General features: G+C 33.8%; 1 protein-coding gene across 4 annotated transcripts in view; it reads left to right on the forward strand.

Annotated features, from left to right (window-relative positions):
- The window catches only part of LOC136038932 (potassium voltage-gated channel protein Shaker-like), a 299836-nt gene that overhangs the window by 200866 nt on the left and 71669 nt on the right, over positions 1 to 27301 (forward strand). For all 4 annotated transcript variants that reach the window (XR_010620342.1, XM_065722439.1, XM_065722438.1 and 1 more), the window contains exons 3-4: positions 8143 to 8408; positions 16161 to 16804. Coding sequence is in view for 3 of the 4 variants with exons in the window: in XM_065722439.1 (XP_065578511.1) it covers positions 8143 to 8408; positions 16161 to 16804 (910 nt within the window). In the remaining variant the exon portion in view is untranslated. The remainder of the gene's footprint in view (positions 1 to 8142; positions 8409 to 16160; positions 16805 to 27301) is intronic.

Here is a 27301-nt window from a genome sequence, read left to right on the forward strand (position 1 = left end):
TTTAAATTTGGTGCCCGCTTCAACTATAACTGCTTAAATATATTTGAAGCCCCCCTTTTTTTTTATTAAGAACTGAGTTCCAATACTTCGCTATTTTTTCGATATGTGTGACCTAAAACAAATATATCCTATCTTTGTAAACAAGCAATAATTGTATATGTATTTATTTATGTATGTGTTTTCTCGAAAACGGCTTCATATTTTTCAAGAAAATTGGAATCTTGAAATATTCTCGCATATAAAAACGATCTAAATAGTTTAGAAGTCTGAGGAAATTCGCTAAAAGCATTAACTTCGGAAACAAGGTTCATGTCAGTGATTGCTTAAACAGTTAAAACCTGGTAATTGCAAAAATATTCGTATGTATTTTGACAAGGGATTGCAACAATTCAAAAACCATAAAAGAGAAAACCAAATGTTTGAGGCTTAGTAGAAATCGTTGTTAGAAATTGGACTTGCTTGAATAATCAAATACCTTTAAGAATTAAGATGATGATTCTTTGGAACCACCTGAACTATCAAATACGATAAGATCAAGAAAACACTCCGACTAAATTAAATTCACATCGGGTGAGAATCGACAACCTGGACTATCAAAGAGTTAAGACCCAAAAAACAAAAGGCTATGGTTCTGTAATATTTAAACTTAATCAATTTAAACAATTCTAAATCATTACCACTTTCTTTGAAACTTTAAAAGCAATCGTTAATATCTGTATTAGGGTCAGAGCCTAAAACTCTAAAGTTGTGAATGCTGTCAAGTTGTAAAGTTGTCTAAATGTTACATCGTATTACCACTTTTTAGGTATTGTTCTTAGTTGCATTTCCACTTCCAACTCTGGGAGACATTAAGGAATGTCAGTTAACAATTAGTCGTTCAGAGTTTTTACTAATCATGAAAGTCAAATTAAGCGGGCTAGAAGTACACTTCTCCATGTAATAAAACACCCAGTCTTTCCGTGGGATATTTCCAGATGCTTCCTATCCAATTTTTGTTTTGGAAGAATATCAATCCCGAAAAAACGAAATCTAAAAGATCTTCCGTGACTGGAAGTACGAACGGGACTTTTTCGGCTAGTAATTTCTTTTTGATCTTTTTTAAGATTTAACGAGTGTCTGGAAAGGCTCTATTTCTGCGACACACAGCATTTAGGATTGCTTTTCTATAATCTTTTTTTGGGCATACCTTTAACATTTTCTAAGGCATCTTAGAAGCGTTATTAGAAGTCTCATTATTAGAAATGTAGAAAACGAGCAGGTGCTAATGTTAGATTGTATATTTAGTGTTTTGCAGTTTAAAGTATATATTAAGTTAAAAAGAATTAGCTCTTAACTGGAAGTAAGCAGCAACATTGAAATTTAAAACGAACAGAAATTATTTCGTATATACACTTTGTCACCCGACATATGTCAGAAGTGACTTGAGGGCATTAAGGAATTTTCAGGGCGTACTGAGGGGCTATAAGACAAAGTCAAACGACACAATATTCATCCATGCTGTCCAAAGGGCATATTCGTAATATCTTAGGAACTGCTATGGGGTTTAACTTGAAACTTTCAAGGGTGTTGAGAGGGATGTAAAAATAAATCAAAAGATATTTTTGCATATAGAATGTTAAAAAGCCGTGTCTGCAATATCTAAGAAGCGGCTAAGGGTGGAAGAGTGCAAATTTTATTTATGTTGAGGGGGGTGTTGAGCTAAATCAAAAGACACTATGTGCTTCCTTATTTTCAAAGCATGTAGAACCAAATCCAAGGGCAAAATTTGTATTCCATTTGTCAAAAGTTCATACCTGCAAGGTTTCAATAACTGCAAAAGGTATTAAGCTGAAATTTTGAGTGAATGCCGAAGGAGATGGCAACTAAATCATAAGACCATATATGCAGCCGTATTTTCAAAGGTTTTCTCTACATTATCTCCAGGAACAGCTTAGGTTGTTACGTTGGGACTTTAACGGAGTGTTGTACGAAACGTTGAACTAAATCAAAAGACACAACATACATCCTGCTCATCAAAAAGGCGTATCTAAAATACCTTAAGAACAGCTAAGGGTATTAAGTTGAAACTTTCAGGGGATGTTGAATTAGCCGATAGACAGTATGTGCATCCAGGTTGTCAAAAGGCTGTATCTGCAACACCTTAGGAGTACCTAAGAATATTACGTTTCAACTGTAGGGGCATTTTAAGAGTGATCTAAAACTGAATCAAAAGACACTATGTTCTTCCAGGTTGTCATAAAGCTATATACGCAATAGCATAGGAATGGCTGAGAATATAAAGTTGAAAGTTTCATGGGATATGGAGGGAGATCATCAACTAGCGGAAGAAGATCCAGGCTGTCAAAAGGGTGTATCTGCAATATCTCACGAGCAGCTTAGGGTATTAAGTTGAAACTTTCAGGGTATGGTGAGGGGGATGTAAAACTAAGTCAAAGATACTATACTCATCGATATTGCCCAAAGGGCGTACTCACAGCATCTTAGGAACGGCTAAGGGTATTAAGATTGAAATTTTGAGGTTGATAATGAACTAAATCAAAAGACACTAACACATCCCTATTTTTAAATCTGTATATCTACAATATCACAGAAACAGTAAATGTTATTTTGGGAACATTTTTAGGGCATGTTCAACTAAATCAAAGGACAGTCTGTGCATCCCGGTTGTCAAACCGACGTATCTGCGATGTCTTGGGAGAGAGGGTATTAAGTTGAACCTTTTATGGCATGTTTAGGGTGATACAAAATAAAAGAGGCTAAACTCATCTAAGTTGTCGAAAATGTGTATCGCGATATCTTAGTAACGTATCAAGTTAAAACTATTGAGGAAGACACAACTATTTGAGAAGAAACTGAGGCGTCCGTAATTTCAAAACGGTGTATTTGCGAGGGATGCAATAGATGCAAGTATTATTGCGTCCATAGTGCAAATATTACTCAGGAAAATTTTACTCAAAATATAAGTAGCAAGCCAAAATCTCGATTCTTAAGAAGAAAAACAAAAAAGGTTTACAAGTATTCCTTTCATTAACAAATAAAGAAATGATCTCAATTAAAAATGAGCATAAATTAATTTGAAAAACTTTTTCAATAAGAAAAACTTTTTGAAAGAAAAGTAAAGAGTTATATTAAACCAAAGACAAGTCAAAATAAACTCAAGTGAGAATTCAAGCTTAAAATGAATATAAATCCTTATCAGTAAATGAATAAAACTCAAAACAAACTGAATAGAAAATCAAGTCAAATTAAAAACGAGCAAAAACACCACAACAGGATTAGGGATGACGCCCCAAAGCATTCTAAAGACCAATCCATCATTTGCTCTTACTGAAAACAAATACATTTTAAACGTGCTATCTTAAAAGTGTTTACGTGCCATAACATAAATAATTCTGAAATTACGGAGACTTTTATGAATTATTAACAATATATATCAAACCGTTAACCTACAAATATTAGTACTATCTGTAATCTTGGTTATTATGGTGATTTTTGTTTCCAATGTTATATTGATAAATAAAAAGAAATAGTTTGAAATAAAAATTGTTTCCCGTAAAGCCCAAATAACATTTTGGTTTTTAGAAGGCTCAGGGGGCGTTAGCCCTACTGTTCGTGGTAGTTTATGTTTCTTTTTAAGTTTAATTAGACTATTTATTGTAAATTCGGTTTTTTGGGGCTTCATTTGTTTATTGACAATTATTTTTTTTCATTCTAAGATTGAATCGTTATTTGAGTTCATTTGTGCTTGTCTATGGTTTAATGTAGCCCTTTACTTTTCTTTGAAAAATTACTTTTACTAAAAAGTTTTATTTAATTAATTATTGTCAAACACAGATCGTCAAAATGGAAAAATATGAAATTTATGGTTGGTTAAAAAAGTCTTCAAGAATTGTATAAAGCAACAAAGAAAGTAAGGTCGAACAAACATAAAAATCGGCAAGTTGGGTGTTGAAAAGTCAAAATAAAGGTGTTGTGTTGTATTCTTATGTAATATCTTCCTTTTACACCTGAAAACTAAGAAGACTCTTAGTTTTTAAGACTCTTAAATCTCTTAGAGTCTAAGACTCTAAGAGACTTAAGAACACTCTTAGACTTCTAAGACTCTTATTTCTTAGACTCCAAAACTGTGAAACTTCCACCAAATGTTTTTCCATTGTCCGATGTGTCAGGCTTTGAAAAAAAATTGGAAGTATCGGTCTATTTGAAGAACGTGTTAAGCATCTCTTTTCTCGCAAAGATTTACATTTGGAAAACAGAGTTTTAGATATTATAATAAGGTAAGACATAATAATAATTAACTAAGTATTCTACAAATATATGGTGATAAACCCCAGAAAGGTTTCATAGCCTATAATAGAAATCTAAGACACATATGTTATTTAAGCACTAAATATGTAAGAAAAAATTGATTTCTATGAATTCCCATGCCACTAACAAAAAAACTAAATAGACTTCACCAATCCTTGACGAAAGAAAGAAAAAAGTTTATAAGGAGCCAACAATTTTTAATATTTTTTTTCAGAAGAATTAAAACAAATGTTATCTTCTCAACCGATTCCTCAGCGATGCTCCATAGAATGTAGGGATGTAGCGGAAGGCATTTGAAAATGAATTATATCACGGAGATGATTTTATTTTATTTAAAATATTTATTTAAAATATTAAAATAAAAAATGATTTTATTTAAAATATCAGCAGAATACTAAGGGACTCTGGGAGGTCACCTGAAGGGGTCCTGGGAGCTCATGAAAAATAGGACATGAACTTGAATGAATATAAAGTGATTCAAGATTAAGTACTAGAATAGCTCCTAAATGACTAGTTTACTTCAAGAGTTTTTTAGCTTTGTTATATTTCTTAGAAATGGTTCTAAAAAAGAAACATGAACATCCATATTGCTCAACAATAGAAAACATTAGGCTGGATCAAGCAGTGAAAAAGGTATATTCAATAATATAATGTACGATTTTGTTGGTTATTGACAATAGTTTTACAAAATCTGGAAAAAAAATTTCTACTGTCAGCAATATATAAATATAAAAAAGAGGTAAAGTTAAAGAATACCTGGACTTTACATTCCATACTGGAGATGCTGACCTCCGTTTCGGGGCATTTTAGCCAGGAGTGCATTGGGGGACTGAGGGACAGCCATCCTATATTTTCGCACACCTTTCCTGTTTACCTTCTCCAGATTTCTTCATGTACCCGTTTAGAGCCGGGTCCACTATGGCTGAGTGTTCAGAGTCACGCCACTGGCCCCAGTTCCAAACCAAACAACCAGCATCACCAGGACTTGAACCCTTGTCCTCACGGACAACATATAAATATACAGAATCGTAATTGATATCATATCTTTTATTTGCAAATTTAGAATCCCAATCTTGTCGTATATCACCCTAACTGCTTTTCAATTGTGTCTGAGGCGAAAGTTGTTAAAACAGTAAAACTTAAAAAAATGCTAAATTGAGTTTTAATGGTTTACCACTTAGGAAAAAAACAAAATATTTAGGGAGGAGGTAAGAGCGGGAGGGTCCTTGCTTTGGCCCTGTTTGAGGAGATATGATGGAGAGTACCGGTCATATGATGTGTGAGTGTGAAGAATTGCGTGGATTACGAAAGGAAATGCATAGAGAGTGTTGATGACTGATGGCTGGTGAGTGTAGTGAATGATTTATTTAAAAGAAAACTTAAAATAAAAGCAAACAAGTCTTCTCTACCGAAAGTAAGTAGCAACATTAAAACTTAAAACGAACTGAAATTTTTCCGTATATCTGGGGGACTACCTCTTCCTGAACCCCCACTCTTTACGCTAAAGTCCTGAAGATTTTTTAAATATTTCTCTCTCGAACTCCAAGGGCCTTGTGTTTGAGGAGTCTTTCTTAAATAATTGAGAAAAAAAGCAAAACTTTAGCACAAAGAGGGAGGGTCGAGGAAGGGGTGGTCACCCTCACTGAAGGAATAATTTCTGATCCTTTTAAGCTTTAATGTTGCTCATTAAATTTAGTCTTAAAAAATGTATTTCAAAAATTAATTTCTGACTGTTTTTTGGAATCATGCCAGGAAGTCACCTTCCCTTCCCTCAACCTCATGTAAACTTTCCCCTGGAAAGTTTCACGCCAGGAAATTACCTTCCATTTCCTCACCCCATGTAAAATTTCCCCCGAAAACTTTGTTCTCCACATAAAATCTTCCCTCCCTCCCTGCAGAGAATTGTTCCCAAAAAATGTCCGTGGATTTCCCAATAACAAATACTATTTGTGAACAATGGCAAATTGCGTAACTTACTGCCCGTTTCCCAAGGGACTACATGGGGTCCTGTCAACCCCAAAGGCATATTTACTGGATATTTTAACTATGCTGAATCGAGTGATGATTTCAAAATTTGATCGGATAGGTTTGGCGAAAAAAAGGGGTGTGGAAGGGGAGCGAATTGTCCCTTAATCCTTCTGGTCTCTTAAAAAGACATTAAAATTTGGACCGAGGAACCGTGTTACAATAAAGTTTCTTGTACACTTCTATGAAGCAAAAACTTTTATTCAAAATAAAATTTAAATTGAAAGTACATTTAAGTTGAATCCAAGTGGTTATACATCAAAAAGTTTATGGTAACGAACTGTAGTAAGGAGCGACTCGGCTCAATAGTAACCAAAACTCTAAAAACGGAATTTCGATACCAATAAATACAGCAAAAGAATCGAATTTTAATGCTAATTTTAAATATATAGGCTAAATTTCATCAAGTTTAGTCTTACTCATCAAAAGTTACGAGCCTGAGAAAATTTGTCTTATTTTAGAAAATAGGAGAAACACCCCATAAAAGTCATAAAATATTAACGAAAATCACACCATCAGATTCAGCGTATCAGAGAACCCTACTGTAGAAGTTTTAAGCCTCTATCAACGAAAAATGTGGAATTTTGTATTTTTTGCCAGAAGACATCACGGATGCGTGTTTATATGTTTTTTTTGTTGTTGTTTTTTTTCCAGGTGTGATCGTATCTACCCAGTTATCCTAGAATGTCGCGAGAGGGCTCATTCTGACGGAAAACGAAAGTTCTAGTGCCCTTTTTAAATGAATAAAAAAATTGGAGGACACCTAGGTCCCCTCCCACGAATATTTACCCCCAAAGTCACCGGATCAAAACTTTGAGATAGCCATTTTGTTCAGCTTAGTCGAAAATTCAATGCTTATGTCTTTGGGAATGACTTAAATCCCCCCCCCCCAGTCCCCTGGGGAGGGGTTTGCAAGTTACAAACTTTGACAACTTTGACCATTGTTTACATATAGTAATTGTTAATTATGAAGTGTACAGATGTTTTCAGGAGGACTTTTTCGCGTTGGGGTGGGGGTGGGTCGAGGGGAGGAGGTTACGTGGGAGGATCGTTCCATTGAGGAATTTTTCATGAGGGAAGAGAATTTCCATGAAGGGGGTGCTGGATCTTTACGCTAAAATTTTTTATTGTTTTAAAAAGAAGAGTTTTGAGAAAGAGTCAAACTTTAGCGTAAAGAGCCAGGCGTTGAGAAGGGGTCAACCCCTTTTATATACGGAATAATTTCTGTTCTTTTCAAGTTTTAGTGTCGCTCCTTATTTGCAGTTGAAAAAACATGCTAATTTTATTTAATCACCATAAAAGGCCAAGTTTTGTGAAGTAGATATTGTTAACAAAATTCAGTTTTTTAGAGTTTCGGCTATTTTTGGACTGAGTTGCTCTTTACTTACAGTTTGCTATCACGAACTGTTTAAAGAGTGTTTTTGGTGAGGCTAGCAACTGAACACAGATACAGTTTTATTTGTCATTTCTATGTAATTTATAAGTTAATTAGAATCAAATTTTTCATTTCCTATTGCCACGGACCTACGGCTTTTAGAGCGATAGAGATTTCATATATATGTATGTATGTATATTTGTATACATACATACATACATACATATATATATATATATATATATATATATATATATATATATATATATATATATATATATATATATATATATATATATATATATATATATACATTTAGTCATATTTACAGATAAAAATACATAATAGTCAGCTTTGATTTTCAGTCAGATTCTCTTTCCATTAAAAACTAACGATTGCAATTTGGGGCTTTGGATAATTTCTAGTTTTTTCAGGTTAGTGGACTAAGGTTTGAGACCCAGCTTAGAACTTTAAATCAATTTCCTGATACACTGTTAGGTGATCCTGCACGTCGGATTCGATACTTTGATCCACTTCGAAATGAATATTTCTTTGATCGAAATAGACCGTGTTTTGACGCCATATTGTATTACTACCAAAGTGGGGGTAGACTTCGAAGACCAGTCAATGTCCCCTTAGATGTATTTTCGGAAGAAATCAAATTCTACGAATTAGGAGAATATGCTATCAATAAATTCAGGTAATTTTTTTTTAATTTGAACCATAAAACTAAAACACTTTTTTTTTGTTTACATGCGCGGTTTAAATTCGTTTGTGCAATAAAAGACTCATTTTCGGTAAAATGCAGAAAAAAGGGTTACTGTCATAATTCATACTTGATTAAAAAGAATGGTGGTAAATAGAGGTACCACTCTCCCGCTAGAAAATCTTCAGCACCGCCAGAAAGTCTTAAGGCTAAGGAGGGAGCAATTGTTACCAAGATTTTTCATTATATCAAAGTTTAAATGGGAATATTTCTCATTTTCTAATTATGCTTCTACTACTAGTAGTAACAATCACTGAAGCACCAAGCCACCTGAGCCCAACACAGCTACGCACGCTCCTCTCCCATCCCAATCTATTTAAGCCGCTCTCCCAGAATGCTCCTGTTTACCTTAGATTGTTCCTTAGGACTTCCTTCTACCCCAACCGAGGGTGACCTGCTTTCCATTTAACCCTAGACGGTTGGTCGAAAAGGACAATATTTGGCAATCTGTCCTCCATCGTCCGCAGAACCTGACATAGCCACCTAAACTTTTCCCTCATTATCGCCACAGAAATGTGTAATTGAGCCACACTTTTGTTTGAAATACGGTCAGTCAGTCGGTCACGCAAAACAATCCGAAGGCAATTTCTCTGGAAGACTTCTGTGTAACTAGTATAAAGATTCTAGTTACCCAGAGGGAATTACTACTTTGTTCCTGCCATTATCCGTGGGAGATATCCCCTTTAAAAAATGTTTGCTGGAAGGACTAACCTTAAAAACCGTAGAGATGACGAAGCTATAATTCATTTTTATGTTCCCCACCCTCCCCTCTCCTGATAACATTTGAAGAGGTAATTTTTATAGGTTTAGTTGCCACTGTTGAAGGATTGTTATAAAAATATTAAATTAGAATGTAAAAAAGAGGGTTGAAAAAGGAGCAAGTAGTAGCCTCTCTCAAATTTAAAAAAGCGTTAGATCAAGCGGCTCATAGTGACAAACTGTAAGTGGAGAGTGGCGTCACTGACCTTTCAAATGGGTATTCTTGGGGTATCAGACGAAATTAGATTCAAATATTTAAAGGGCTGCAAGATGGGTCATATCTTGATTTTGCGGTTGATCTATAACTATTACGTAGAACCAAGGAAAGTCTTTCGGTTCACTTCGGAGAATCCTCATTTTTTTTACCCAGTTATATACCCAGTTATTATTATTAACCCAGTTATATACCCAGTTATTATTATTACCCAGTTGTAATAATAATAACCTGTTGTAGCACAGTGGATAGATGCTCTGCTTGGCAATACGGGGCCCAGGGTTCGATCCTCGCCGCAGCAAGGTTGGGCGATAAGCTTGCAACTTGTCCTTGTAAAAACACCCAGCAACTGAAACTTCGACCCGAAGCCCTATGCGCCAGCATATCCTCTGGAGGATATTCATTTTTTTTTTACATGGATGTCTACTTTCCTACTTTCATCTTTCACCTTCTTTCAGCTCCAAAGTCGTATTCTCAGGCCCTTTTAGATTTACTTCATGCTCTGTATCTGATTAATTTAAAAAAAAAAGTTCTTTCGAGGGAAGTAAAGAGCAAAGTTGAAACTTCAAACAAAAAGGAATTATTGATTCACATCCACCTAACATACATAGATAAAACTAGCGCAAAAAAAACAACTGATAATATTTCACTATGCTTATGCGATTATAGAAAGCTAGAGCTTTACATAAAGCACAAAACAATACAGGAGTTTCGGTAGAGTGAAAGCAAACTAATTAATGACACTTTTACAAAAAATAAAGCATTTTGGGATTGTTGCATATTTATTTTTGTGTCGTTGAAAGTGGTATCGCTTATGCACAAAGAATTCTGTACAATGGTTGAACCTCGTTTTGGTTCTATAAAGAACAATTCATGATTACTTTGTAGACAAGTCCTAAGTGAAGCCATTTTGATAATATTAGGACTATAGACTAGCTTTAGAATTTGTATCATAGCTTGAAATTTCCCGTAGTCTAGAGAGAAAATAACCAGATTTCTTAAGTTCTTACTCTGGTTTATTTGTTCTTCATTGCAAGTAATACTAAAGCGTATTTTTTACATATTTAACATTGTTTATTGCTCATACTCACTGTTGGTTTTATAGCTGGTAAGATCAAGATGTCACCTGATAAATCAATCCACTATTTTTGTATTCTATTCAATGACTTCGCGGCAATTGAAATATTACTTATTTTTATGCTTAAGTTTTAAGATAATTTTAATAGCATGCTTAAAGTTACTGATATCACAGCTGGTGTAAGACTATAAAAAGCTCTATAGATTAGTTTGCTGTTGTCCGATTATGTACTCATTTTTAACTAATAAATCAACATTCTTGTTTTTTACTTGGTTGCTGTGTTTTCAGTAAAGCGTTAGTTTTCCATAATCCTACAAACATAGGGAAATATGATTATTTGGTTTATTTGTACTAGCTATATTGATTTATGTTATAGAGACTGTGAAGCAATAATTTTTGTTCGTTTTAAGTTTCAACTTCTCTCTTTAGTTCCCTCAAAAAACTCTATTTTTTTAATTAATCACTTATCAAAATGCAGATTTCCTGTAGTATAAAAATTGATGAATTCGAAGTTAATATGTTCATATATGTCCAGCTTTAGGGAGAGGAGGTGGGATCCAAAACACAAAAAAATCCCATTTTTCATCATGATTCTCTGACAGGATACGTACTCATTCTTAACTCCTAAATCAATATTCTTGTTTGTTTGTTTTTTTTTATACTTGGCTTTGGTATTTTCAGTAAGGCGCTAGTTTTCCTATAATCATAAAACGTAGGAAAATACTATCAGTTGTTTTTTTTGCACTAGTCTAATTGGTATATGTTAGATAGACTGGGAAGCAATAAATTTTATTCTTTAAAGTTTCAACTTCCCTCTTTACTTCCCTGAGGATTTTTCTAAAAATTATTCTTTGCTACTTTTATTTAAATATAATTTAATTAATTCAAATAGAACACTGCCATGATTTTTTCGTGGGGGGGGGGGCTCTTATATGAAATAATTTCTGTTCTTTTTAAGTTTTAATGTTGATCCTTACATCAAGTTGGATTTCTTTTATCTAATTTGCGACGGCTTTTCAAATAATGCCAGGAAATCCCCCTCCCCCCGTGTAAATTTTTCCCGGAAAGTGCTTCCCATGGAAAACTCTACCCAACGAAACCCCTCCCCCTGCAAAACTACCACCCTAAAAAATGTCCGAATAGTTTCCAATAACAAATACTAGGCTATATGTGAACAATGGGCAAATTAAGGAGCTTACAACCCTTTCTTCAGAGACTGACAATGAATTGACAAGTTCGAATAACTTGATTTTTTTCAAAAATACTAAAAGAAAATGTAAAAAAAAATAAAGCCCGTTTTTTATCTAGAAATTATCAGAAAAAAAATCGAACCAAAATCGAACTCAAAATCGCTCAAATTTTGGCGGTTAATCGTGATTTTTGGCATAGTTGGAAAACAGTATTGGTTAAAAATTACCGTAGTCAGCCTTAACAAAGACAGGCTCTACATATAATCATATAGAAGGCACAAAAGTAAAATTGAAAAACAAATACCCGATTGGGACTTGAACCCTTGATTTCAAGGACTTGAATTCTAAGTTCAACGCTCTACTGTCTGAACTAACTTGGTTGTAACTAATAATTTTTAACTAACATCGTAGATAATTTTAGCACCAAAATGGCGTAACTTACAGCCCTTTTCCCAAAAACTATGGAGAATCATTTATTCAACAAAAGCCTAGTTACAGGACCTTTCAATTATGTTGAACAGAGTGGCTATCTCAAAATTTTGAACAGATGATTTTGGGGGAGAAGGTTTGGGGAGAAGGTTTGGGGAGAAGTTGGGCTAGCTGCTATCCTCCAATCTTTTTGGTCACTTGAAAACATATGCCAAACAATCTGTCGAAAAGGATTACATTACCCTCTTTTTAAAATTATTACTGATCCATCCTGACACACGCTTTAATTTAAAATAATCTGTAAGCAAGTTCAAACTTCCGTATAATGCTTGACCCCATTTTGGGGTGGATTTCAGATATCACCATGAATTTGATTTTGCAATTTTCTTTTACTTTTAATATTAACCGAAGAAAAATGATTACTGAATAAGTGTCAAACTATTGATGATAAAAAGTGATTTTTCATGTTATTCAAGATGGGGAACTGTAATTCCTTTACACAAGGTTTTCGACCATGCTGATTCCAATGGTACACTGTTCGTTTCAATCTGACGCCACTTTCTAAGAGTTTCAGTTATTTTGCCATTCTTGAATCAATGCCAACGACAATTTTTTTTGTCAAATGTGTCTTTTAACTCTTTACTTGGTAGCAGCTCCTGCTGCAACCATGATCAGTCGCATTATCAGTTCTGTAGTTCTCAGAACATTCATATTTCCCATTCTCCAATAGTAAAATCTGATTTCAATCCTCTCTTCACGTCTCTTTTTATATGGAATTCCCTTCACAGTAGGGCTCGAGAGTGCTACTTGTTTGGCCCCTTAAAAAGACTTTTTGAATTCCCGTTTTTTTTTCGATTCCCGTGTGATTATTTTGTTTTGCTTTTTTGTCTTTTTTCTCCTGTTTTGAAGCATTGATTGGAGTCTGTTTAGTCTATTTTATTTTATTTTATTTACTTAATGTATTTAGCCTTTTTCTTCTGTTGACTTAATGGTTAATTAAAATGTGTGTATTTTCCCTCTTTTATAGGGCTAGGAACCTTCAAGGGATTGGCACAATGTACTCATTGTATTATTATACAATTATGAATAAATCTTGTCTATTTATCTGTCTCTTTTTCTATTTACGTTTTCAAAATTTTCCAAATTGTTTTCTAAGATTGGCTTTTATCCTTATATTGATAAATTTGAGGTTCCAGTTTTTAATTGAACAATTTTTTCTACTACTCCTTTAGTTTTCTATGGGTTTTCTATGCCTTCCACTCCTTATCTTCGGTGGTTGGGTATTACAGTTACTAATTCATTTTCTGCATATGGGAATGCACTGTTCGTCGTGTTAAAACTGAAAAATCAAATCAGCCATTTGTCAGAGGTATTGTCCAAATCTCCCATTTCAATCTTTTAGCCATTTCATGGTCTAATCCCATGGTTTTATTCTAGTTGATTGTATTTGTTTTATTTTTGGTCTCTTTTCTTTTTTATAATTCATTACTTCACCAAAATGGGTTAAAGATAAATTGTTATTATTAATATATGATTTTTGCTAATTGAGGAAATTATAACAGACGTGCATTAGGTGGGCTTTATTTTACTTTTTGTGGTTATTCCACCCTCTATCTTCCTCGTCTTCGCCCCTTTTAAAGAAGATGGGTTGCAAGCAAATCTGTTTTTTTTATAATATCAATTTTTACCTTATCTCTCACATTGGCATAGTAATAGTAAAATAACTTTTTATTTGCGAGTACTCGATGAGCTTTTTATTAATTTTCGTTCCATCATCCTTTAGTCCGTCTGTTTAATTAATTTCATTGCTGTATAATCGTAATCAACGCCATATCGAGGGGGTTAAGAGGTTTGATCACCCCCTAAATTTTTGCCCAACTTGTAAAACAAATTTTGATGAGTTTTTAAAAGTTTTTTTTCGTACACCCACCCCCTACGGAAAAATACCATTAACAAAAATCCTTGATACGGTCTTAATTGTAATGTATTCTCTTTCCTTTCTTGTATTGTTTTTCTCCACAAGTGTCGTTTTCGTATATGAAAAACTAAACCCATTTTTCTCTAGTAATTGTTCTAGTAATTTTTCTCTAGTATTTTTCTTAGTAATTTCTTATTAATTTCTTAGTAATTTCTTAGTAAATTCTTAGTAATTTCTTAGTAATTCTTAGTTATTTCTTAGTAATTTCTTAGTAATTTCTTAGTAATTTCTTATTAAAATTTCTTAGTAATTTCTCTTAGTAATTTTTCTAGTATTTTTCTCTAGTAATTTCTTGTAAATAGAAAAGCAGTGTGGCCTAAGAAATTATTTTGCGTATGACGTGGGTTGAAAGCAAACAAATTAATTAATTGTCAAAATAAGTTGAAACTATTATTTCAACTAGTCTGAGAAGTACATGATGATTGGATCTAAATTATTTGTTTATTTGTTGGATCTAATTTTTTTTTCATCTTTCAAAAATGCATGCTAAATTTCATCTAAATATTTCTCAGTTCATGCTGCTGTCATGAACATACCAATTCTATTTCAGAATCATAGAGGTCTGAGGAGTTTCAAAGTATTTTTCCTGATTCTAAATGTGTAAAATACATTAGATTTTAAAGCTGTATATAAAACTATTATGCTATTAAGCAAGAAAATAAGCATAACTTTAGATATATGAATTCAACATCCGGTCATGATGGAAATTATGCAATCAAATTGGATGTGTATGAGAACCCTAAAGTAGCTATCGCCATAATATGTAATTTGTTTATTTTTCCAGACAAGGATAGTCATGAGAGTGAATATCCGTCGTCTATAGTCTTAGGTTATTTGAAGAGTGTATATTTAATAGTCATTTTAAGATGTAGTGCTCTTGCTGAATAAGAAAGGGATCAAATTGTAGTAACCGAAGCGTGCAGTGCTGCAGGGGAAAAGATCCCCTCTTAATGAGAAGACAAGTGTCCATTTTTGACAATTACACTTTTCTCGGAAAGCAAATACACTAAATGAAATTTTTCCCAATCATTGTTCTACTTTATGCTCTGATTTCAAGAGTCAAGTTTGAGGCTGCAGTAGCTCTCCTCACATTTAGGGTAATCCTGAAAACGGTATTAAGAACGAACATAAATTTAATAATTAAGTTGAGTTTATTCAAATGACTGCAAAGAACAACATCAGATATTCTGTATAAGAGGGTGACTGTCCCATCCTCAACCCCTCCAGCTATTTACGCTATGTTTTGACTATTTGTTACTTTTACTTTAAGAAGCACTTCTTAAGCATAAGTGTGCTCATAAACGCTTCCAGCATTATAAAACTGTAGTAGAAACAGTGAGGAGTTAAGCTGGAGGGAGTCCTTCTCACATGCATAATAATTTATGCTTGTTTTAAGTTTTATCGTGACTCTTAACATTTATTTGAATAAACGTATTTCCTTTATTTAATATTAGACAGGGCTGACTCAGCTCACGCATCTAAAAGACCTCTTTCCTCTTCTGTTTTTTTTCTTTTCCTGAAAAAGAGACAAAATTCAACAGAAAAATGCCTAATTGGAATTGCCCAATTTAATAATGTTCCAATTAAATCAATACCCAATTTATTGAACCACTCCCCCTTTTCCTTTCCCTACCACGACCCAACGAAACAAAAATGTTGTAATAGTTTGGGTAGTCCTACTAGGGGGATATTAAAACAAAATACCCCTTCTTTAGCAGCCATCTATTCTAGCATTTCGACAAGCTAGACAACCCTTCTATGCCCTAAAGCTCTTTCTAAGCTAGCTCTTGTCGAAGCTTTCCCTATACTTTTGAAAACAAGAGGTTAGACAGGCTTCACCCTAAGCCTCCTTCAGACAAAGCTCTAGGTATGTGTAATATAATTTCAAGATATATATTGTCTCTGACGTACTACCATTGTCTCCGCTATACAGTGCTGGCGAGCTTTTGGCTACGAAATTTATATGCTTTTTGGTACATATATTTAGCCACTAAATTATTATTTTTCAGTTATTTCCATTACAAAATTTTTATTCCAGGGAAGACGAAGGCTTCATCAAGGAAGAAGAGAGACCTCTTCCAGATAACGAATTTATGCGAAAGATGTGGCTACTATTTGAATACCCAGAAAGTAGTCAAGGTGCTAGAATTGTAGCAATTATATCTGTAGTCGTAATTCTTCTCTCAATTGTTGTGTTCTGCCTAGAGACACTGCCAGAATTTAAACACTATAAAGTGTACAACACAACTATGAACGGGACAAAGATAGAGGAAGACGAGGTCCCTGACATCACTGACCCATTCTTTCTAATAGAAACAATATGCATAGTCTGGTTTACCTTTGAATTAATTATGCGATTTGCTACATGTCCAAATAAATTTAATTTTTTCAAAGATGTAATGAACACTATTGATTTAATCGCTATCATTCCGTATTTTATTACACTCGCCACTGTTGTAGCAGAAGAAGAAGAATCTTTTCACATACCAAAAGCGCCAGTTGGTCCTAGGGAAAGCAGTACGAACCAGGCAATGTCGTTAGCCATCCTTCGAGTGATTAGACTTGTGCGCGTGTTTAGGATATTTAAATTGTCACGCCATTCGAAAGGATTACAAATTCTAGGAAGGACGCTGAAAGCATCGATGAGAGAGCTTGGCCTCCTCATTTTCTTCTTGTTCATAGGTAAGCTACAATTTCCTTCACTTATCTATTAACAAATGAATGAAAATCATTTTTATACAATCCTAATAAAGGGGTCAATGCCAGATTTGCCTCTCAATCAATCGGACCATCTGTCTTGGCTTTTTATACAATTAGCCATGGATTGATGGCCACAACTATTCCATTTTACTTCTAGTGGCATCCTAATATATTGCAGTGCAATTTCCAGAACTAAGGCACTTGGCCTATAGGCAACCTGCTTAAACTTGGCTTGTGGAAAGCTTAAGCTATGTGGATTTTGTCAAGTACCATGAGTAACTTTAAGTAAAGTACTTCGATAAATAGAGGAGGAGGTGAAGCCCCTTACTGTATTCATAATTATAACTAGGATAAAGAGGAGCTCAAAATGAGGTTCTACCTGGTCTCTTTGTGTGTGTGTTTTTTTTTATTTATAGAAAGGCCGCAGTGTCATTGTTATAGCTTACAGCCAGATTTCTTAAAGTAAGGCCCGTAACAGGTGGGTCAGATCTGGTATGAGACGTGCTTATACTTGGCTTGTGAAAACCATGAAAATCATCACATTTTTAAGTATCGCAATTATCTCGAACTGTAAGCTCATCGATATTTCGACACAGAACATTTTGACATTTTGTTTTCATATGACCAATATTTATGCTGCAAAGGGTCTTCTCTTTCGAATAACTTTTCAGAATTATTATGGTCTTGGGCACAGAATGATACTACTAATAATAATAATATTAACAGTAATAACAATAGGACAAGATTAAGATCCTTCAGAGCCCTTGCTGGCATATAAGGCATCGAAGCACCGTTTCAATTGTTGGGTCATTTGCTACAGGGACAAGTGCAGGCCTGTCTTCCATCCTTGTTGCAGCAGGGATCAAACCCCGGTCCCTATATTGCCAAACACATACTCAAACCTCTGTGCTATAACAGAGTTAAAAAAAATCTAATAGACAATAAACGATTTCGAGAACCTAACATTAGTTACCGTAGAAAGGGCTTATTACTAAAGGAACATAAGTAACTCATGCACAAATGTAACAAGACGGGTTCAGAACCACAAGGAATAAAGGAGACATCTATCCAACAAGAATTTTTATTAGACACAACTAAAGGACAAATAAGGAAAAACGATCTGTTTAATTTTTATTTCGGCTCGCTTTCAATCTTTTCCCATAAGCTTTATGTTTAGTGTCTTGCTTCTCCTGTAATTATTCACCCAATGATATTGTTCAATTTAGCCTTATTTGTATTTGATGTGAAGTTTTTTTGAGAAATTATCACTTATAAATGGAACTATCCTCAAGTCCAGACCCTCAATTAGACGCACTCCTATTCTTTACCAGCAAACCAGTGATTTGGAGAAACGCACCATAAAACGAGTGCTCATATGCTTTCAAACAGTTCGTGGTGCCGAAATGTAAATAAGGAGCCACCCGGCTCAATAGTAACCGAAACATCTAAAAAACAAAATTCCGATATCAGAACATAAATCAAAAGAATTTGATTTTTATGCTGATTTGAAATATACAAGTTTCATCCAGTTCAGTCCAACCCATCAAAAGTTACGAGCTTGAGAAGTTTTGCTATATTTTCGGAAAAAGAGCGAAACACTCCTTAAAAGACATAGAACCTTAATGAAAATAACACCATTAGATTCAGTTTATCAGATAACCCTACTGTAGAAGTTTCAAGCTCATATCTTCACAAATGTGGAATTTTGTGCTTTTTGCAAGAATAAAGACCACGGATTCGTGTTTATTTGTGTTTTTGTTGTTTTTTTTTTGCTTTTTTTCCAGCGGTGATCGTATCGATCCAGTGATGATAGAATTTCACGAGAAATCTTATTGGAACAGAAATTATGAGTTCTAGTGTCCTTTTTAAGTGAACAAAAAATTGGAGGGCAACTAGGCCCCCTCTAAAGTTTTTTTTCCCAAAATCACTGGATCAAAATTTTCAGATAGCTATTTTGTTCAGCTTAGTCAAAATATCTAATAACTATGACTTTGAGGACGACTTAATTCTCCACAGTCCCTGGGGGAAGGGCTGCAAGTTATGAACTTTGCCCAGTGTTTTCATATAGCCTTGTATTTGCTATTGGGAAGTATACAGACATTTTCAGGGGAATTTTTTCTGTTGGGGGGGGGGGGGGGTTGGGAGAGGGTTATGTGGTAGGATCTTTCCGTGGAGGTATTTTTCATGGGGGGAGAAAATTTCCTTGGAGTTCGATTTCCAAGCATTATTTAAAAAACAATCAGAAATTAAATAAAAAACATGTTTTTTTCAACTGAAAGTAAGGAGTAACATTAAAACTTAAAAAGAACAGAAATTGTTACGTATATGAGGGGGTTCGTCCCCTCGTCAATGCCTCACTCTTGACGCTAAAGTATTTTTAGCAATTTCAAAAGAGCTATTTATTCTAATTTAACGGCCTTTGTTATTCAGGGGTCATTCTGAAAGTAATGGAACAAAATCCGAAGTCAAGTGTAAATAGGGAAGTATTGAAGAGGGGTCAAATACCCTCATATTATGTATACAAGGAAGTTCATCCCATCCTAAATACCTTGCTCTTTACGCTAAATTATTTGTTTGTGTTATTTCCCACCCAATCTTAGCATTTAATTTTACTTTAAGCAGCTTCATAGCTATGATTTTTCTGTGATGATAGACCAAAGATATTGTATGTCTTCGACTTGTGGTTGTTATTAAATATAAAAAAAAGTTTTTTTCCGACTGAAAGTAAGGAATAACATTAAAAATTAAAACGAACATAAATTATTAGGTATATTTTTAAAGACCTTTTCTATCATTCATTTCTCTCATTTGAGAATTGCTCAACTTGTGACTTTCATTTTCGTAAGAATGGTTTCAATCTCTTTGGCCGTTTTGTTGTTTTGCCTTACAAAATTAGTTCCACAAAAATTGCTACTTTAAGTTACATGGGAGAATTTTTCCATGGAGAAATTTCTAGTGAGAGGAGGTAATTTTCCATGGTGGGGGAGCTGGATTTCCCGACATTATTTAAAAAAGGATCAACAATCAAATAAAAAACAAGTTTTTTCGACTGAAAGTAAGAAGGAACATTAAAACTTAAAATAAACAGAAAATGTTACGTATTTGAGATAGGTTGTCTCTCCTCAAATTTTGTTTTAGTCATTCATGTTCGGGGAGCCAAATTCAAAATCTGCATTAATTCAAAACGTTCAGAAATTAAATAAAAGACACAACCATTTTTAAATGAAAGTAAGGAGCGACATTAAAACTTAAAACGAACCGAAATTGTTCTGTTTATGAATTAAATAAAAAACACAAGTTTTTTTAACTGAAAGTAAGGAGCGACATTATAACTTAAAACGAACCGAAATTGTTCTGTTTATGAATTAAATAAAAAACACAAGTTTTTTTTAACTGAAAGTAAGGAGCGACATCAAAACTTAAAACGAACAGAAATTACTTCGTATATGAAAGGGGCTGCTTCCTCATCAACGCCCCGCTATTTACGCTAAAGTTTGACTCTTTCTCTCAACTCTTCTTTTTAAAACAGTAAAAAACTTTGGCGTAAAGAGCGGGCGTTGATGACGAAGCAGCCCCATTCATATACGAAATAATTTCTGTTCGCTTTAAGTTTTAATGTCGCTCCTTACTTTCAGTTAAAAAAACTTGTTTTTTTATTTAATTTCTGAACGTTTTTGAATCAATGCATGTTTTGATTTTGGCTCTCCGCAGAGGAATAATTAAAACGAAATTTGCATATTTTTTGGCTAAATGGATTTGTTATAATTTTTATCGAATGATTTTGAGAAAAAAAGAGTGGGAAGCCTTAGAATAAATAGTTGAAATTACTAAAAATACTTTAGCGTAAAGAGCGAGGTATTAGGAGGAGGTGCGCCCCTCATATGGGTAATAATTTCTGTTCGTTTTAAGTTTTAATGCTGCTCCTTACTTCCAGCTGAAAAAAACATATTTATTTATTTTTTTTTTAAGTAATGCTAGTAAATCCTGCGCTCCCTTCATGGAAATTTTCTTCTCCCATGACAAATTCCTCGATGTAAAGCTCCCCCAGCATATCTCCTTCTTCTCAAACCCTGTCCCCAACCAAAAAATCCTCCTGAAAACGCCTGTACATTTCCCAATAATCATTACTATATGTAAGCACTAGTCAAAGTTTGTAACTTGTAGCCCCTCCCACGGGGACTGTGGGGGAGTAAGTCGTCCCCAAAGACATAGTTATAAGGTTTTTCGACTACGCTGAATAAAATGGCTATCTCAGAATTTTGATCCGTTGACTATGGAAAAATAATTAGCGTGGGAGGGGCCTTGGTACCCTCCAATTTTTTGGTCACTTAAAAAGGGCACTAGAATTTTTCATTCCCGTTAGAATGAGTCCTCTCGCAACAGTCTAGGACAACTGGGTCGATACGATCACCCCTGGGGAAAAAAAAACAAACAAATAAACACGCATCCTTGATCTGCCTTCTGGCAAAAAATACAAAATTCCACATTTTTGTAGATAGGAGCTTGAAACTTCTACAATAGGGTTATCTGATACGCTGAATCTGATGGTGTGATTAGGAATTGTATGAATACAATCTTGTGATTAAGATTGTATCTGAAGGTGTGTCGTTAAGATTGTATGACTTTTAGGGGGTGTTTCCCCCTATTTTCTAAAATAACGCAAACTTTCTCAGGCTCGTAACTTTTGATGGGTAAAACTAAACTTGATGAAACTTATATATTTCAAATCAGCATTAAAATTCAATTCTTTTGATGTAGCTATTGGTACCACAATTCCATTTTATAGAGTTTTGGTTACTATTGAGCATGGGTCGCTCCTTACTACAGTTCGTTACCACGAACTGTTTGAAAGGGCTGTCCCGGCCTCAACACTCCACTCTTTACGCTAAAAACCTGCAGTCGTAGAGTGCAACATGGGGGGAATCTAAAACAGAGACTTACGGCTTTAAATCTCAGTCCATTTCAACTGCATTTGCATTATGATTCAGTTTTGACCTCCCCTATTTGAGATATATATAAAAAAAATCACTGCTTGTCTGTGAACTCAATAGACTTGGTCCAATCAGTATCTTTTTGGAGCTCTATAGCACAAATCTTCTTGTAGATAAGATTTAGAAATGTTTATTTTTGTGTTTGAAATAATTGCTATTCTGCAAGAAAATGTTCAACCTTGATCTAGCTTTTTTCGATTTTTTTTAGGCTTAATAGATAACTAATTATTTAACTATTGGCATCTCTTCTTTCTCACGTGTAATGTGCATTTGACCCGATTCTGGATTAAGTTCAAAAATAGCTGCACTGGCAAAAACATAATTAATAGTGTTTCCCTAAAAATAAGGTTTGGTAAACTTAAAAATGCAAAGAAAAACAAAAATATGCCAACCTTTTTAAAGTTCTTAGTGATCAATGAGTGTGGAAATTTTTTTAAATCTGACATAATAAACGTTTATCTTACATATATTAAATAAATAAAAAACAAGTTTTTTAACTGAAAGTAAGGAGCAATATTAAAACTTAAAACGAACAGAAACTACTCCGTATATAAAAGGGGCTGTTTCCTCCTCAATGCCCCGCTCTTTACGCTAAAGTTTGACTCTTTCTCGCAACTCTACTTTTTAAAACAGTAAAAAACTTCAGCGTAAAGAGCGGGGCGTTGAGGAGGGAACAGCCCCTTTTATATACGGAGTAATTTCTGTTCATTTTAAGTTTTAATATCGCTCCTTACTTTCAGTTAAAAAAACTTGTTTTTTATTTAATTACTGAGTGTTTTTAAATTAAGGCATGTTTTGATATTGGCTCTCCGCACATGAATAATTAAAATGAAATTTACATATTAATTTATTTTTACGGCTAAATGGCTTTCTCATAGTTTTGATCGGACGATTTTGAGAAAAAAGGAACGGGGGAGTAGACATAGTTACCCTCCAATGTTATAGTTATTTAAAAAAGCAACTAGAACTTTTAATTTTTTACGAACGTTTTTATTAGTAAAAATCTACGTAACTTCCGAATTAGCTCACTCTATATTCGTATGTTTTTATTACGTATATGAGGGGCTCACCACCTCGTCAATACCTCGCTCTTTACACTAAAGCTTATATTTTGTCCCAATTCCTTAAGAATGACCTCTGAATCACAAAGGCCGTAGAACAAATAGTTGAAATTAATAAAGTTACTTTAGCGTAAAGAGCGAGGTGTTAGGAGGAGATGAAACCCTCATATGCGTAATAATTTCTGTTCGAATTAAGTTTTAATGCTGCTCCTTACTTTCAATTGAAAAATTTTTCATATTTGTTTTGTCACTGCTCTTTAAAAAACTGCTAAAAGATCCTGCGCCCCCTTCATGGAAATTTTCTTCCTCCACAACAAACTCCTCCATGGAAAGATCCCCCGCATAACTCCCTTCCCTCAACCCCTCCCCCCAACCAAAAAAATCCCTGAAAGCGTCTGTACACTTCCCAATAACCATTACTATGTGTAAACACTGGTCAAAGTTTGTAACTTGCAGCCCCTCCCACGGGGACTGTGGTGGAGTAAGTCGTCCCCAAAGACAGAGTTATTAGGTTTTTCAATTATGCTGAATAAAATGGCTATCTCAGAATTTTGATCCGGTGACTTTGGAAAAAAATGAGCGTGGGAGGGGGCTTAGGTGCCCTCCAATTTTTTGTTACTTAAAAAGGGCACTAGAACTTTTAATTTTCGTTAGAATGAGCCCTCACACGACATTCTAGGACCAATGGGTCAATACGGTTACCCCTGGGGAAAAAACAAAAAAACGAACAAATAAACACGCATCCGTGATCTGTCTTCTGGTAAAAAATACGGAATTTCACATTTTTTTAGATAGGAACTTGAAGCTTCTACAGTATGGTTCTCTAACACGCTGAATCTGATGGTGTGATTTTTGTTAAGGTTCTATGACTTTTAAATGGTATTTCCCTCTATTTTCCAAAATAAAGCAAATTTTCTCAGGCTCGTAACTTTTGATGGATAGGTGTAAACCTAACGATATGAAATATAAACTAAAATAAACTTATATATTTAACATCAGCACCAAAATGCGACTCTCTTGATGTAATTGTTGTAATAAAAAATTCCGTTTTTTAGAGTTTCGGTTACTATTGAGCCGGGTCGCTCCTTACTACAGTTCCTCCTACTCCTCCTTACTACTCCTTACTACAGTATGTGCTTGATGCACAGACACAGACAAACAGACACACACACACAACACACACACACACACACACACACACACACACACACACACACACACACACACACACACACACACACACACATATATATATATATATATATATATATATATATATATATATATATATATATATATATATATATATATATATATATATATATATATATATATATATATATATATATATATATATATATATATATATATATATATATATATATATATATATATATATATATATATATATATATAGATAAAGATAAATAAAGAGAGTTTTCAAAGTTGGAAGAATTTAATTATTAGTAGAATAAGAAATAAAATATATTCTAACTTAAAAAATAGTAATACTAAATCATTATTTTATAATGCGAAGATTAAACAAGCAATTGCTAATCTAACGAATGAATTTGTAATTGTTCCGGTGGATAAAGCTAATAATAATTTTGCCATAATTTGTCAGAAGCTGTATTGTGATATCTTAAAAAGGGAGTTATGCACAACTAATGTTTACGAAAAGGTAAATATAGAGGATGAGAATTTAATTGAAAAGACTGAAGAAATACTTTTCAAAAATTTTAATATTAAAATAAATGGCAATGATAAAAAGTTCCCTTTCCTATATTGGACTGTAAAATTTCATAAGAATCCCCCTAAACCTCGGTTTATTGCTGGAGCAGCTAAATGTCCAACCCGCATTGCTGCTACTGACCTCTCTTTAATTTTAAAGGAAATTGTAAATAAACTTAAAACCTATTGTTCTGGTATTAAAAAATTTTCGAATTTTAATCCATATTGGAGTGTTAATAATTCACTCCAGGTGATAGATTCTTTAACAATGGTTTCAGCTAAAAGAATTGAGTCTTTCGATTTTGCGACATTGTATACTAATTTATCACTTAATGTAGTGTTTGATAATTTAAAAACTGTTATCAAGAAATCTTTCCTCTTATCTAGTAAAAGGTTCTTAAAAATAGACACTTATAATAAAAAAGCTGTTACAGAGATGTTACAGCTTGGATATGATTTTTGAGTTATTAGAATTTGTTTTATACAATACTTATATAAGATTTGGTGGTGATTTGTACAAGCAAATTGTGGGAATTCCCATGGGGGGAATGCCAGCCCATTTATAGCTGACTTGTTTTTAAGTCAACTAGAATATAAATATATGATGGATAAGAATAATCCAATTAATTTAAAACATGTTTTGTCAAATAATAAAAGATATTTAGATGATATTTTGGTCTTAAATTGTAAGGATTTCATTGATATTTCTAAAAATATATATCCATCAGAGCTTATTCTTGAACCTAGTCATGGCGCTGGTCATGAAGATCATTTCTTAGATTTAAATATTAATATTTGTGTAAACTCTTTAGTTTTACTGCTGATGATGAACACTGTATATGTGTTCGAAATATCCAGTCAAATAATTTTATATCTGTTTATTGTTAATTAAAAGGTTTCATCCCTATTTTGAACTGTTTTACTTTCGCCATGGAAAGGCAGTGTGGTCTTCGAAGTTACCTACGATATATAACAAATTTGCCTTTTTGACAACTTGGATTTTTATGGCGTCTTCGATTTAGTTCGAAATCCCTTCAACATTCCCAGTAAGTTCCAACTTAATGTCCTCAGTTGTACCCAAAATATTGTAGATACGACTATTTGACTACCCCGATAAACATAGTACCTTTTGATTTATTTCAGCATTTTCTAAATATTCCTGAAAGTTTAGGCTTATTGCCTTTAGTTGTTTCTAAGATATTACAGATATGCTCTTTTGACCACAGGATGGACATAGCGTCTTAACGTAGTTCAACATACCCCCTCAACACTCCTTCAAGTTAATACACCTAACTATTTCTGAAATATTGCAAATGTGCCTGTTTGACGAACTTGATGCACTGGGTATCTTTTTACTCAGTTCAACTTCCCCTTACCATTCTCCAGAAGTTTCAACTTAATATTCTTACTCTTCCTGGTCCACTTTAGATACGCCCTTTTGACAATTTGGGGGTACATAGTATCTTCTGAGTTAGTTCAAGACGCTCTGAAGTTTTCTACTCAATACACTTTGTCGTTTTTTGGAAATTGCACACGCACCTTTCAAACAACCTTGGTAGCCCATAGTGTCATTTGAATCAGATCTGTGTCACCTCAAGATTCCCTGAAGTTTTAACTTGATGCTCTTCGTTTCTCCTGAAATATTACAGATATACTCTTATGACAGCCATGATGCATTTAGTGTCTTCAAATTTAGTTCAGTATTCCCAAAATAATGCCTGAAAATATAGCTTATCAGTCGTTTCCTGAAATATTATGGAAAATCAGAAAACATATATTGTTCTTCTATTTTAGTTCAGCATCCCTCTCTACTATCCTCGAAAGTTTAAGCTGAATATCCCTAGCTGCTCCTTATATATCCCAATTATACCATTTCGATCACGCTCCCGAGACATTGCAGCTAAGCTCTTTACCTTGTCTGGATGCATATAATGTCTTTTGATTTAGTTCAATATCCTCCTTGGCATCCCTATATAGTTTTAGTTTAATTGCGTTAGCGGTTCCGAGATACTACGGATACGCCCTTTTTACAACCCAGATATATTAAATGTCTTTTGGTTCCATTAAAATTCCTCTCAGCTTTTCCTGAAAGTTTTAATTTAATATTTTATATTATTTAATTAATAATCAAAAATTACATAATAATTAATTAAAATTAATTGTGGATTATTGTATTGTTAATTATTAAGTATGATTATTAATCAATTAATAATTAATTAAATAATTAATTAACTAAAATAATAATTAAAATTAAATTACAATTTGATGTAATTTAGCTGCCCCTGGGTCATTACTGATGTACTGTTTTGACGGCCCTGATGCATATGGTGTCTTTTGATTTAATTTTTAATTCTCATAATATTTTCTAAAAGTTTCAGCTAAATACCCTTTGCCGCTCTTAAGATATTGCAAATGCGCCTATTTGACGACCTTGATACACATAGTGCCTTTTGATTTTGTTCAACTCTTCCCCTCCAATCTGAATACCCTTATTAGTTCTGGTAATATATCAGATATTCCCCTTATACAACCTGGATGGACATAACATCCTTTGATTTTGTTCATTATCCCCCCTCAACATTCCCGAAGAATTTCAATTTAACATCTTTTGCCTTTCCTGACATGTTGCAGGTACGCCTTTTTGAAACCCGGAAGCACGAAGTATAATTTGATTCATCCAAAATACCCTTGAAATT

This window comes from Artemia franciscana, chromosome 18 (genome assembly GCF_032884065.1).
Source record: "Artemia franciscana chromosome 18, ASM3288406v1, whole genome shotgun sequence".
NCBI lineage: Eukaryota > Metazoa > Arthropoda > Branchiopoda > Anostraca > Artemiidae > Artemia > Artemia franciscana.